General features: G+C 33.1%; 1 protein-coding gene across 2 annotated transcripts in view; it reads right to left on the reverse strand.

Moving 5' to 3' along the window:
* Window positions 1–5,254: 5,254 nt before the first annotated feature.
* The window catches only part of LOC110039329 (probable proteasome inhibitor), a 21,458-nt gene continuing 11,176 nt past the window's right edge, over window positions 5,255–15,536 (reverse strand). The window contains exons 4-9 of one of the 2 annotated variants that reach the window (XM_020744357.1): window positions 14,838–14,915; window positions 13,836–13,913; window positions 13,532–13,563; window positions 13,384–13,444; window positions 13,212–13,289; window positions 5,255–5,481 (exon numbers count right to left, since the gene is read on the reverse strand). In XM_020744357.1, the coding sequence (XP_020600016.1) occupies window positions 5,412–5,481; window positions 13,212–13,289; window positions 13,384–13,444; window positions 13,532–13,563; window positions 13,836–13,913; window positions 14,838–14,915 (397 nt within the window). In that variant the 3' untranslated portion in view covers window positions 5,255–5,411. Of the gene's footprint in view, window positions 5,482–13,211; window positions 13,290–13,383; window positions 13,445–13,531; window positions 13,564–13,835; window positions 13,914–14,837; window positions 14,930–15,536 lie in introns of both variants that reach the window. The other variant, XM_020744358.1, reaches the window with a different exon arrangement.

Below are 15,536 nucleotides of genomic sequence, written 5' to 3' on the forward strand. Positions count from 1 at the left end.
AGGTGTTAGAAATGTAAATACATAAGAATTTGGTGATATATATGTAAATGCCCTGTTATTATTTTTATTACTATTGTTATGATTATCATTTAATTCTTGAGTTTTTGTTGAAAATTTTACCATAATTTTTTACATGAAAGAATTGCATTTACCACTCAGCTCCTTAGGGTTAGGGTTAGTCATTTGAATTTGAATATTTAACATATAATAGCAGCATGCATATATATATATATATATATATATATATTAAATTGTTATATTTTCATGTGATATAAAAGATTTTAGTGGTATAAATACAAAAAAAAGTAAAATTTGGAGTTAGAGATTTAAAAGCATAGGAATGAGGTGGTATGTATGTAAATGACCCATTATAAATTTTTTGTGCTAAAAGTATATAAATTGTGATTTTTTTTTTATTTTTTTTTTTTATAACTTAAAATAAATATAAATATTTTTTAATTAATACATTACAAAAGGCAAATTTTATATTATTGTGTGTTAGAAAACTCGTGGCAGTTGGGATGTCAGTTTGAGTTAACACTTCAAATTCAAGGGTCAGCATTTTCATCTCAACAACACTTAATTTTATGTTTCTCTTTTATAGGATAACATTCTGCAACATAAAACATTGAAGGTCTCACCACAATATTTTATTTAATTCTAAGTAACACTTTTTTATCACAGAAGACCTGATGCATTTCTCCACTTCAACCATCCAACTTGAATTCTACTAATAACATCTCCATCTATATCACCATTATTTTGAATAATAAGCCTGAGATATCTAAATTGTTCACTCATTATAATGACTTGATCACCTATAGTTACAACCCCACCATTAGATCTACTAATGTTAAAATTATATTCCATGTATTCATATTTAGATCTACTCAAATGAAAGCCTTTAGACTATAAAGTTCACATTTATAATTCAAGGTTTTCTTGAACTCTCTCTTGTCTTATCCACAAGAAAAGTATCATCAATGAAGAAAATACAAATATGTACATTCTCCTATAAATTTGTACTAAGAATTCGCAACTAAAGGAAAAAATATATGGGATTAAAAATGATCCTTGTTGTAATCCAGCGTAAATAAGAAAATATTTGGTCAATCCTCCTAGTGTTCGAACATAAGTAACATCTTTAGTATACATATCATTAAAGACTTGAATATAAGCAATAGCATCACCTTTCTTTTCTAGATCTCTCCAAAGTACACTTCTCTTAGTACCTTATCATAAGTTTTTTTCTAAATCAAATTTTTGTATCACATTGTAATTTATATTCAATTACTCTCTCTCTCTCTCTCTCTCTCTCTCTCTCTCTCTCTAATTTAATGGATGCCTTATTAAAGCATAATTCCTTTATAATTTGCATTCTTGTTGATGTGTATAAAAACTTGATGTGATACTTCATATATTTTCTTTATTATTTTGTGTATTTTTTATGTTTTTTCACGGTATATCTATTTATATATGTAGTATATATATATATGAAGTCAGCAAGTGAGAGCACAAGGAGCAAAATATAGGCTAACTCTCAACCTGACATCATGGCGCCTAGGGCCATCATGTCAGGTTCTTTGTTTGTTGGACATCTACTGGTGCAGCCCATTTGCGACGCCATGGCGCCAACCTGTTGTTGCTCCATTGCTCCATCTGCCTCCTTTCGCTAAGTTTTCGCTCTAGTTTGCTCCAAATCTTTTACCTTTTATACCTACAACAAAAATATGGAAATACTTTCCTTTAAAGTTCAATTTCATTAAAAATTAAGTGTTAAATATAACGAAAAATTAGCATGCTGCAAATATGTCAAAATCCCCTAAACTTAAATATTACTTGCCCTAAAGTAACACTACAAATTTAAAAATCAAATTTCTTGATTTGAGGTAGTGTGTTTCTTTAGTATTACCTACAGTTTTGCCTCAATAATCTCATAGTGCAACCTAGGGGAAATTCTAGTGAATAGGGCTAGCACTAATGTATAAGAATATCTTGTATTCAACTTAGGAATACTTATTTTATATTCACCTCAAAATTAATTGTAATTTGTCAAACTTGGGATTCCTATAAAGTGTAAAAGACAGAATTTTAAGTACTCTATTAGTAAATATTTGACTAATATATTTATGGAATAAGAACAAGCTTAGAATTGTATCTAAGTTTTCTTCTTTAAGAAAGTTCAAATGACACCAATTTTTTATTAGGCTTCCCTTTAAGCTTTTCCTCATTTTTCATTTATTCTACTTTCCTTTTTCTTTTCCATTTGATTTCCTTTTTTTAAGGATCATTTACAATCCTTTCAACTTTTATGTGAAGTTATTATATCTGGATCAACCTTTAATGGTATTGAAGTTTGTTTTCCTCCTCTTAAAGTTAAAAACTCATCACTTTCCTTCACTTGAGATTTGTGAGTATTAGTTTAAAAATAAGTTTAATAGAGGCTCAATTCTTACAAAGTGTAAATCTAGGAATCCTAATTGTTCAAAAATACATTTTTGTTTTTACCATAAATATAAAAACCATTTTCCTATTGTCTCCCACAAAATACCTTAACTCTAGAACAATCTTTGTTTTTCCAAAATCTCAACAAAGTTTTCCATAACCTTCCTAAAATAAAAAACATAGCATTCAAAAGGTTAACACCACATGCCACAAGTCATTTTAAAGTGATATTAAATTAATATGTAGATTAAATGAGGACAAATAAAGTTAAGCTTTTAAAAATTTTTCTTCACTCCAAACTTAATTTTTAACATGTATAAAATTAAAATCAATAATATAAACAGGGAGAAAATAAAACTTACTTTTTACCACATGATTATATTATAAAAAATACAAGTATAAGAAGAAGATATAAATATGCATGAGTAAGTGAATCTCAGTTCAAAATTTTTCATATGGGATTTCTACATAATAACAAAGGCTAATTCAATTCATCCCAAACAGCAGCAACAAAATATATAGTCCAGTATATGAAAATTAAAATACAACATTTTAACAATGACAAGGAAACATAAATATAAAAGTTCACTACATCCACATGAAAAGTACTATTGTTATTCCCATCATCATCCTCTGAATGCTCATCCATCGCCCTGCGACGTTCAAACAACTAATGCGTCAAAAACGCAGGAAACTCCAATGTCTTAGCTCCTTCAATCCAATTGTTATGTTTACACAATTCCAACAAAAAAGCATGAATACCAGCATCATAATCGCTTCACCGTTTGATCTACAAATCCAAGTGTTCCAAATAATCTGCATTTTCATACACTTGGTTCTGAGTAATGGCAATATCCCCTTCTTAATCTTCAAACATTCCAATATAGAATCCATGCTTGTACAAGGTCTAACTGAAGCATGAGAAGTGGATGATCTAGAAGTAGAAGGAACTTCAGAAGAACTAGTTCCATGTCCAAAAACAACACGTTTCACGTATAAATCTACATTGACCTTACTAATGGGCTTCAATGGATGCATCAGCTCCTCCCCTTTCTCAAAACCAACACCAGACTGCTAATATAAGAGACGAGTATCCTAACCCTAAAGTAGAACTTCTCATTACAGCACTGATGATAGATTTGTAAATAAGAGCGCCAATATCAATATTCTTCATCGGCAGAATACAATAGTTCAAAGCTATCATCTCTCTAGTAACCTCGCCGAGATTCGTAGAAGGAAGAAGCCTGGTCGAAATAAAATAGTGTCATGTCTTGGATGGAACATTTAATTTAGATGAAGAAAAATGTACCTTATGGTTTCCAAATTCCTTTTCCATCAGTTAAGAACTTAATAATATATTCAAGCTGAGAATCAGTAGGTTCAAATGAAGAGTAAAAACAATCAGGTACATCTCCCAAAGAATAGAGTGAATTTATCCATGTATGTGTAAAATTCACTCACAGTTCCCTAAAAAAGACAGAATCATCAGAAGCCTCACTGATATTTGCGTAGAACTCTCTAACAATAAAAATGATGGTGTAGCAAAAAATCTCCTAATGACGAGATACAATGTGTTTTCTACATCACCACTAGGGTAATGAAACCCCGCTTCACAATCAGTTTCTTTGAAACAAGAAATTCGTTATATCTCTCTGGAGCTCTGTAACTAACAAATTTCTTACGATCAAATGAACCTTTATCCTTACTCCCTTTGGTTTTGGGTGCCATAGTAACGGCAATTAAAAGGACCAGCCAAAAAAAAAAAAAAAAAAAAAAAAAAGAGTTCAAATGTAGGATGTATTTGGCTCAAAATGCAAGTTTAGAGCATAAATTAACCCTCCCCAAATACTTTTTCTTTTTCTTCAATGTTTTCTAGTTGGAAACCAAAAATCAACTAACATCCACGACAACTGCATCCGAGTTCAATTCATCAATTTTGCTTAGACCATGAAACTTAAAAGAGTGTGCTCTCAAATTTGGCTTAAGCTCACAAAAGTAAAATTAATTTAAATAATTTAAATTTATTTTGAAGGTATTTAGAAGAATGTAGTTTTCATCATAATATCAATGTAATTACTCAGATATTATGATGAAGGTATTTTGAAGGTATTAACTCTCCCCAAACTTCTTCATTGAAAATTTTTTACTCGTGAGAAAATAAAAAGAAAATTTTATATGATTATCATTATGACCATTGTATCAATAGAAATTTAATTTATCCTCAATGTTAAAGGGCTGCCTAATTGTACTGTTGATCAATTTTAGCTTTTTAATTATGTTAATTAAAAATAAAAAAAATTCAAATTTTAAAAATAGAAAAGTTAAAATATTATTCAAAATATTCAAGAAAAAAAAAATTGAATTAAAATATGTTAAATAGAATTGATAAACTATTATTATTTGATGATATAAAGTTCATATGGTTCAGCACAAGATACCTAAAATAATTAGCTTGATTACATATAATCACACAAGAAGTCAAAAGAAACAAAAGGAAAAAATGTAGTGCAGTACAAGAGTTAATTGACTAATCATCTATTCCATCTATCTAAAAAAGAAATTTATAGATAAAAAAATCACAATTAAATACACTTTTCTTTCCATATTAAAACAAAACATAAGCATAGAACCAATAAAAGGATAAATAAACCACACCTCCAAGATTAGAAAAATTATTCCACACGACATGCAGTGTCCATCTCCATCATTGATCACAGAGAGGATGTATTTCGGTGGAGATCGGACACCGCATATATTTCTTCATGTGGTGTCCGTATGGAATAATTTTTCCCAAGATTACAATCAGATATAACACAACTATTCACTCATTCAAAACGATCAAAATTACAAAACTGTTCTTAAAAAAAAAAAGTAAATAACTTTCATTTGAGACATAAACATGTATCTTTCAAATATATGGATGGATGCTAAGAGAGGCAGGAACATCCCATGCAAGTGATGATTCTCTAAATGAAATCAGAACCATGGAAGTGCTCAAGGTCGGGATGGGTACCACCTCCAGGCCGTCGTGGTTGCCTGCAAATAAAGTGTTTTTAACTTCAAAATGACTGAGGGATTAATGATTCTCAGCAGTTACTACTTGGGAAAAAGAGAACAAATGCTCTTTATTGTTGAATTCAAATTTGTTCATGGGATATGCCTCAAATCTTAATAGTCTTGATGAAGAAGGCTGGATCCTGTGCATAAAGTCATGCCCTTGGTAAATCAATCGAATTATTTTTGTCTTATTAGTTACTTTCGCTAGAGAACAAACTTTCCCTTTTTTTTTTTCCTTTCTCTGCAATCCTGCTTGTACCGCTTGCTTGATCGCAAACCTTCTTACCCCTTTGTTTGAATCTTACAATTATGTGAATTTTGCAATCACGTCTTGCCACCTTCCCGACTAAAAAACAAGCGATCTTCTGCAAGGTTTTCATTTTTGTTTTCCTTTCTGGGCTTTTGTCGTCTTCCTAACTGGGAGAACCATGTGATTTTCTTCTTCCTCCGTTGCTACCACCACCTCACTGCAATTATATAAGGGAGTCGAAGGCTAGGGCATCACAAAACTCCTCCTTGGAGCCAACGATCCTCCTTCCCATAGTCACTAGATCATTCCGATCTTGCTTCCTATTTTCTTCCTACAGCTTTTACAGCCGCCACCTCCCTCGCCTCCTTCCCTCAACTCGCAGCCTTGTTCTTAGTGGTCAAATAACTTAGCATTGTAGCCAAGGCTGAGGGTGAGTTCCCTCATCTTTTTTACTCATCTTTTTTCCAAGATGTTTGTATCCAATTTTATATTTATTACTTACACTTTGCTTGGTAATCTCATTAGATTAGAATATGATTAATTTGATATCAATCCCTACACTTAACCTAATAAGATAATTAATCTTAATACATTTAATTGCATAAATTTTAAATTTTAGGAGATTCTGATTTGTATAGGGTTTACTAGTCAATGCCTGTAGAACTAATAAATTTGGAGTTTAGTGTTCATCTCAAACTAAATAGTTGTTATTTATTAAAGGATAAACTTACACTTCCTAGTTAAGGACGTTATCCTTGCTATTTGAATCATATTCCTAGTTAATTGTAATATTGTCAAGTATACCCTTTAAATTTTGTTCATATATTTGTAGTAGATTATATTTTTGCTCATAATAACTTGCATGTGCAATTAGTCTTTATTACATAGACTTATGTTTAATTACACGCATTTTATGATTTTAGTATTTATTATTTCTTTCATAGCTTTGATATGTTAAATTTCATTGTTACAAGTTTATAATTATGTATAAATACTGATGACCATGTTACATTATTGTGTTTTAATTGTGATGCATGAAATATAATTGTATTATAATATTATTATGTTAATAAACCATTTTATTATGACTAGCCGAACCGACGGGTCCTCGGAGAAATCCTTGAATTTCCATGGGATTGGTGTCTAACTTTCATTGTTTCAAGGTATCGTAGGAAACCTAGTATATATATAAATATAATTACTTACACACACACACACTTATAATGCGCGCGCGCACCCACTTATAATGCACTTTTATATTGCCATGTAGTGCTATAAATGATTTTTATATCCTATATGTATTAATAGACAAGATATTTTGACATAAATATTTACATAGAAGTGCATATTTTATTCAAACTCACATTATATTTTATTCAAAGTCAGTCATATTTATGACAAAAATATTTGATATTCGTTGAAAAATTGTGTGATATATATATATATATATAATAATAATAATAATAAATTATCCCTTTTCATTGTACATATTGTATGCCCCAGTTTCTTGTTGTTTATGTTTTTTAATTAAAAATTATTATTTACTGAGTTTGATTAGTCAAAACCACTCGTTGAATTTTTATTTAGTATTTTTTACTCAATTAATTAGAGAACCATTTCCACAGGAGCAGACTTTTCAGCCTTAGATTTACTTTTGCTATTTTCAGTTTCACATTAGTTATTGTAATTTCCTTTCTGGGTCTAATAAGTTGTTTCCTATTGTTATTTCAGCTTCTTTCAATTATTTTCTTGTTTCCTTCAATTGTATCAATTATATGACTCTTATTTATGAAATGAAATAAATTCATGTTTTATTTATTATTATTATTATTATTTTTATATAATTATTTGTTTTTGAGAATACAAAACATGCTAACATCTTTTTTATCATGCCCAACATTGTCGGGACGTACCTTCTTCCCAACCTGGGCATTACAACGACTTGGTTGTCATATGGATAGATATGACCTCTACTATGACTATACTTGGGACTCTCCTACAGATCTTTCCTCTTCCGAAAAATTTTAGAAAAAGATAATGTGTCACAATTCCTAGCAAACCTAAACATGGATCTCGATGAAGTCTGCAGCCATGTACTTGGTCGTAATCCCTTTCCAACCAGGGCAACTTTCACTTAGATTTGCTGCGAAGAAAGTTGGAAATTTACCATGCTCAACAACTCCACTACTTCAGCCAAGCCTTCAGCCTTGGTCTCTAATAGTACTCCACACTCTATCGCGCCGTCGTGACCCAATCACTCCACATGTGATTTTTATCACAAACTCTATCATACCTGTGAAAAGTGTTGGAAGCTCCACGGGAAACTAACAAATAATTTTTTGGTCAAATCTGCTACTGCCAAAGGTCTCACTATGACCTCAAAATCCACAATAGTTCAGTCGGCCCCTACGCAGACCATCCCTGAATCAGCAGACTCTATCAAGTGTTAGGTTGAACATTTGATTAAGCTGTTGGGTCTAGTCAGCATTCCTCCAATCCATCAACCTGTCATGTACGCCAAGGTAACATCTCTAAGGCACTCGTTGGTTTTGTTTCTAGTGCATGGATTATTGATTCAAGTGTCACAAATCACGCGACCATAGATTCTCATTTCTTCTCGATCTATTCTCCATGGTTTGGGTAAGACACAATTAAAATTATGGACGACTCATGTAATTCCATTGCGGATAAAGGGTAAGTTGTACTTGCAGTCTGTTTGATTTTCAAATCTGTGTTATATGTTCCTTTACTTAAGTACAACCTCTTATCGGTCAATAAATTAACATGTAATCTTGATTGTGTTACTCATTTTTCCCTTGAGGCTTGTCTTTCAAGATCGTCGTTCAGGGAAGATGATTGGAACTGCTAAGCGGATAGTCGTGCTCTTTTTTCTAAGAAAATGACATTGATAACACTGGCACTCAATCTCACAGTTGTATTTTTTTTGTCTTTCAATTGCATATCAAATTATGTTTTTACATTGTCATTTGGGTCATCTCAGTTTTCATTATTTAAAATATTTGTATTCCTTGATGTTTACTGATAAAAATTCATCTTCTTTTAAATGTGAAATTTGTCAATTAGCTAAACATCAACATTTGTCATGTCCACCTCATCCTTAGCACTCCTTACACTTCTTTTTCACTTATTCATAATGATTTATGGGGATCATCCTCTCGAACAGTAAGCTATACCAATAAAAGATTATTTCTTACTCTAATTAATGACGACACTCGGATGTTTTGGGTCAATATTTTAAAGAATAAATCTGAAGCAACGACCATTTTTAAAAATTTACACTCCATTTTAATCCAATTCAAAACAAATATTCAAGTGCATCAGACCAACAATGGTCGTGAATACTTTAACTCTATATTAAGAGGATTTTTCATGAGCAAGGGCATCATTCATCATAGTTCTTTTACGGATACCACTCTCAACAAAATGGGTAGTCGAACTGAAAAATAGATGTCTTCTTGAAGTTGTTCGTTCCATTATGTTCAAAAGCAATGTCCCTAAACATTTTTGTAATGATGACATCCTCGCCGCCAACTACCTCATCAGTAGAGCTCCCACAAAAATCTACAACTTTCATACCTCATTATCCGTCTTGATGTCAACTGGTCCTCAACTTTAGTGCACGGCCTTTGTTCGAAACACAAACCCAATTCGCAGTAAACTTGATCTTCTGTTCATCAAATGTGTCTTCCTTAGCTATTTCGCCACTCAAAAAGGCTACTGGTGTCAGGATCTGACAACTAATAAAATCTATGTTAGTGTTGACATCTCCTTTTTTGAAAATATTCCTTTCTTCCCTAACACTACCTAAAGTGAGAGAAAACTTGATTGTTTGGACATTGTTCCTCTACTGACTCAGTTGGACATCTCTCTTACGACCACAGTGCCCGGTGCACGTTCAACACTGATGGATTCACCACCAGCCAGACCATCACCAACACCCTCTATCCGGGTTTATACCCTTCTTCCAAACCCTCTGTTGAAACTCGTCCCAATACCCTTATCATCGAGCCCACTGCTCCGCTACAGTTGTTGGAATCTGCTCCAGCTAACATCCCTAAAATGATGCGTTCTTCGCCTATGGGGGTCACTCCTAATCCAAGAGAAGATGTGAATCTCCCTATTAAGGTATGCAAATAGATATCGTCGGAAACTTTGTATCCCATGGTGAAATATGTATCATTACACATTTCTTCAACCTACAAAGCTTTTGCTACTTCTGTGATGGATCGTTATCTTTCATCCACTATAAAAGCATCTTTGGCTGGCCCGTCATGGAGGGTTGTTGGCATAGACAAGATGAATGCTCTTCAACGCAATCATACTTGGGATGTGGTTGATCTTCCCCAGGGGAAGAAAATGGTGGGGTGTCGGTGGATTTTTAGCATTAAGTTTAACTCTGATGGTTCCTTTGAAGGCAACAAGACACAATTGGTTGCCAAAGAATAATCTCAAACTTATGGAGTTGACTATGAAGAGATGTTTGCTCCGGTTGCCAAACTAAATACCATTCGGGTCCTATTATCACTAGTCGTGAATATGGATTGGTATTTACTTCAGCTGGACATCAAGAATGTTTTCCTAGATGGTGATTTGGCTGAGTAGATTTATCTGTCTCTCCCACCGAGATTTTGCTCAACTTCTTTACGTGGACAAGTGTGTCGATAGCGAAAATCACTTTATGAATTGAAGCAATCCTCACAGGCCTAGTTCGGCAAGTTCATGCAGGTGGTAGTGGGCAATGAGTTCTCTCAGGCTCAATCTGATCATGCACTATTTTTTAGGCATTCATCCAGTGACAGTATTGTCATTGTTAATGTCGACTACATTGTGCTCACATGTAATGATCTGCTAGTCTTGGAGTCTTACAAAGGCATTCTCGTCGCATCATTGAAATGAAAGTCTTTGGTTCTCTTTGATATTTCTTAGACATGTAAGTAGTCAGGTCCTCTCTGGCATTTGCCTTTCCTAGTATGTGATTGACCGAAACCAACCTTCTTTACAAAACGGTTTTTGTCCCGATGGACAAAAATAAGAAATTGTTGGATGTTCCCAAAATTGTTCCAGTTAAAAAAACCAATTACCAACGCCTCGCGGGTAAGCTCATTTACCTCGCCCATACTCGCCCAAAAATTTATCATTTCGTGAGAATTGTCGTTCTGTTTATGCATGACACCTATGAGCACCAACTAACAACGATTCATAGGATCCTCCACTACTTAAAAGGCACATCAGGCTCAGGTTTATTGTTCACTCGCCACAACTCCCACTCTGTTGCGGTTTAAACGAATGTTGATTGGGTTGGGTTTGTCCATTATATACGACACTTTAGGTTATTGATCCTTCGTACGGGAGAATCTTGTAACTTGAAAAAGTAAAAAGCAGTCTATGGTTGCTCGTAGTACTGTTGAAGCCGAGTTTTACTCTAAGGCTTGGGGTGTGTGAAGCCCTCTGGTTCTGCATTATACTCATCGAGTTATGCATGTCGGCCACTGCACCTCTACAAGTGTTCTGTGATAATAAAGCAGTCATTAGCATTGCTCACAATCCGGTCCAACATGATCGTACCAAACATGAGGAGATCGACTGTCACCTTATCAAGGAGAAACATGATTCCAGGAAGATTTGTGTTCAGTTTGTTTGATCTACTGGACAATTGGCATATATTCTCGCAAAGAATCTTCCTCGCCAGTTGTTTGATGATTTTAAATCCTAATTTAACATGATTGACATCTATGCTTCAACTTGAGGGAGAGTTAGAAGGATTGGATTTATTGCCCTTCTTATTTTATGTTTCCTTTTTATTACCCTTCATATTTTATTTATTCCTTTTATCTCCAAGTAATTATTAAGAATTATCTCTTTTCCTTTTTTGTTATTTCCTTTTTGATCTTTTTCCTATTTGATGACTCATATAAGGTGTATTTATATCCCCTTTTTATATCAATAAGTATTCTGTTGAATTCTCAATTCCTATATTTTGTAATAGCATCCAATTAAAATTAAAAAACCAAGATTAAAATTTATCCAAGATAAATAATAATAATGAGATCCCTAGGGATGAATTCAATTATCAAAAAATTATGGTAAAAAAGGACCATAGTCAAAATAAAAAACTCAATCATAAAAAACATGCTTTGAGCCTTTTCAATGTGATAGATACAATTATTGCAATATAACTGAGAAGATGAACTCAAAGTCCAAGAGAAAATTCTTTGAGTACTTTTTCCTAATGATGTGCATAATCAAAGCAATATCATAACTGTAGTGAACATTATTCAAATTCACGGCCAATCAAAAATGCAACATATATATATATATATTTCAAATGGTGGTATTTTGGAAATATCGCTCCCCATATGTGTTAGTCGTCCCCGTAGGGATCGAACCCGGGTCGGAAGAATCTTATGACTGACAACGCAACTGCCTATCAACTTGCCACCCTAAGCACACACTAGGGTTTAAAAGAAAAAAAAAAACACTAAAGCAACAGTTCATTCTCTGAGGCAGCCATTCCTCCATCATGCACACTATTTTGTTCATGAAGGCAATTGAAGTTTTGATTACAACAACAACAACAACAACAACAAAGCCTTAATCCCACTACGTGGGGTCGGCTACATGAATCCTTTTTCTCCATTGCGTCCTATTTAGTGTCATATTTTCATTTAGTTCTAGTAAATTAAGAAGTTTTGATTAAATCTTACAAATTGCAAATATCATATGAAGTGTGCCCAAATGCACACAATAAAAATTTTTTTGCCATAGAGGGCATAGTATATGACACTTGATCGGATGGTTAGACTAACTGCGCAACCAAAGCCCAACTATTCCACAAAGGTTAAATCTATGAGTTATCAGTCATAAGCAGTGCTTGATGGAGTATGACATTGTTAGCAAAAGTTAATTTAAATTGGCTCCTTTAGTAACCTCTCACCCCAAGTATAAAAGATCTTCTTGTATGACATAGCTCATGATTGCTAATAAAATCTGCAATTAGGTTTTTGTAAATTACTTGCACTAGGTAAAATGGAGTCAACCATATAATATTAATAAAAATTATCATCATATAGACCACCATCCACTCTAAGTATATCTTTCTCTCCTCAATTTAAATTATTCCTATTAAGTAAATTATCATAGAACCAATAGACCACGCTTAATAAAAAGTTTCTATCTTAATAGTGAGGTGATCAACCATAAGACTAGTTCCAGTTAGAAACTTCGAACCAAATCATAAAGTCTCCATTAGAGAGTGAAATATCTATATAATACTTATCCAAGTATCCAATGTGGCTTCAAGAAAATGAACTCAAATTCACTCACTCATAGTTGAATGAGACTTTTTGAAGACCACAATGTCTAAAGACTCAAAAGCAAATCAACAAGAGTTATTTCCAATTATTTAAAATAAAGATAAGTAGATGCTCAAGATTATTACCTCACAAATCGTTGCGGCTCAAAACCAGGCACATCTGGTGGACCATAGGGATCAAACCGAGCACCAGGTGGCACACCGCTGCAAACATGCTTTCATTATCCATATGCTCAAAAAATAAATACTATTTGCATCCCACATAGTGGATAAACACAAATAAAAATATTTTACTCACGGTATTCCACCAATATTTCCAGGTTGCGCACCAGGACCAAAAAATCGAGGATCATTAGGTCCTATTAACCAAAGATTCCGATCAAAATTGAATTAAGAACTTTAAAAAAAAAGTAAATTTTTCAAAAAGCAGAAATTTTCCAACATACCAACAAGCATGCCTCCACCCATGCCAGAACCCCTGCAAACAATGAATTTAAAATGGCAAATTACGCTTTGAAAAATAGTTATAAGTACATCAGGTGCTTGTAATTTTAAAACATAATTTATAAACTAACTATTTAGTAGGAAATTGAAATCATCACTTCTGAAAGAATTTTGAATAGATTTGTGTAGTTCAAAATCAATATTACTGTCTAACTACATCCAACCAAATGATGAATTTAACAATATTCATTATTTTTCATGTAACCAAATGTTCCCGGGAAAGGATAAAATAAAATAGAGATGAACCTTTCAGGAAAGAAACCAGCGCCTGGCCCCGGATAGAGATCATCGCCACCATATGGTGCAATAGGAGGATAAACCAAACTACAAAAAAAGAATAGAAGTGACCGAGGTGAGAAAAACAAAAGATTTTATAGTATCATATAGTGCAAAAGGAGAAGGTCGATATAGGTATAAAACCTATGCACTACTCGGTCAACCTTAAACATCTCTCTTACTTGGAGAGACCAATACATTTTCTGAATGAAACGGTAATATCATATTTGCTGTCACTGCAAAAGCTTTAAAATATTTGGAAATACAACAATGTTTTGTTGTATACAGCAGGAAGAAATCTGAAGCTTCAGATCAGGAAGACAAAAGTCATCCCAACGAATGTCAATAAACCCTTCCAATATATTCAACTAAAGAAATTCCTACTCCATAGTTAATCAACAAACCACTGTCATGCAATTTTTTTGCACATTTTGTTGTCTCTTCAACTCCAGCCACATGAAGTATGAGCATTCAAGGATAATATAAATAAAAATATCAACAGGATTAAATGATCCTAACTCCAAAGGAAACCACTTCAATATCCCAAACAAACACTATTAGTCTTAAACATTACACAGACAAAATAGACACTACCCGTGAAACCCAGATAAAAATATATTATTAATGTCAAATAGATATCCCAATGAATAATTAGTTAAAAGGTCATTCCATGTGCCCCATATGAGGCATTATTCCGATGGGTCTAATACATGGATCATTAGGTATAAAGCAAAGGAATTATTGATTCATAATAAATTATAGTAGCCAATTTGTAGCTTGGGATTAGAAGCAAATCAAAATAGGAATACAAGAGGCCAACTATGCTTCCACTAGAACAAGTTCGATTACTTGAAAACAGCATAGTTATACTTCAAACGATATTAAATTGCACAAGCTTTCACTTACTATAAAACTACAATATGCTTGATAGTATAAAGAGTACATGGGAAGAGATTAAGAAGAACAAGATACCCGGAAGGCATTGGTTCGTTATGTGGAGGGAGACCAATTGTTGTTCCTTTGTTGGTGCCCTCCGCAGACCTGTCAATACTGGCATAAAAGAACTACCAATAAATTAAGCGGTGCCGTAAGAATGAAAATACATACTTACAAAACCATTAAAACTTGTCATGTACAAATATTAAGGGTAAGTGAAAAAAGAATACTATTTCCTTGGTTCAACTTTAAAAAGAAAGAGAAACACAAGTAAATAAGAAATTTAACCACAAAATGTTTTTAATTGTAATTCATTCTTTATTCTAAGGAGCATTGTGTTTGTAAACCTTTGTACAAAATAAAGACGGATCCAACCAAGCGAACCAACTAGTAACAAATAAATTTCATATGATAAAAGGTGATGGGAAACATAATCATTTTGACCAAGCCTTAATTAAAAAATACAAATAAGAGGAATTCTTATTTGTAAACAAATGGATCATGCAGGTATCATGTTTGAAGGATAAGGTTGATACCAGAACTAGTAGGAGGAACAGTGGAGCTTAAAAACAGCTTTTATTAATATAGAAATAGAATTACAGCACGAATCAAACAAAAAGGGAATAAATAATAGACGAACCTTCGGTTAGGGATGTAGGAAGAAATCCAAAGGATGAGGTGACATTGGCGTGGTGGTAGGGAAAAATGAGGGGAGTTGGTAGGGTGTTTAGTCGG

This window comes from Phalaenopsis equestris, unplaced genomic scaffold, assembly GCF_001263595.1.
Source record: "Phalaenopsis equestris unplaced genomic scaffold, ASM126359v1 Scaffold000002, whole genome shotgun sequence".
Taxonomy (NCBI): Eukaryota; Viridiplantae; Streptophyta; class Magnoliopsida; order Asparagales; family Orchidaceae; genus Phalaenopsis; species Phalaenopsis equestris.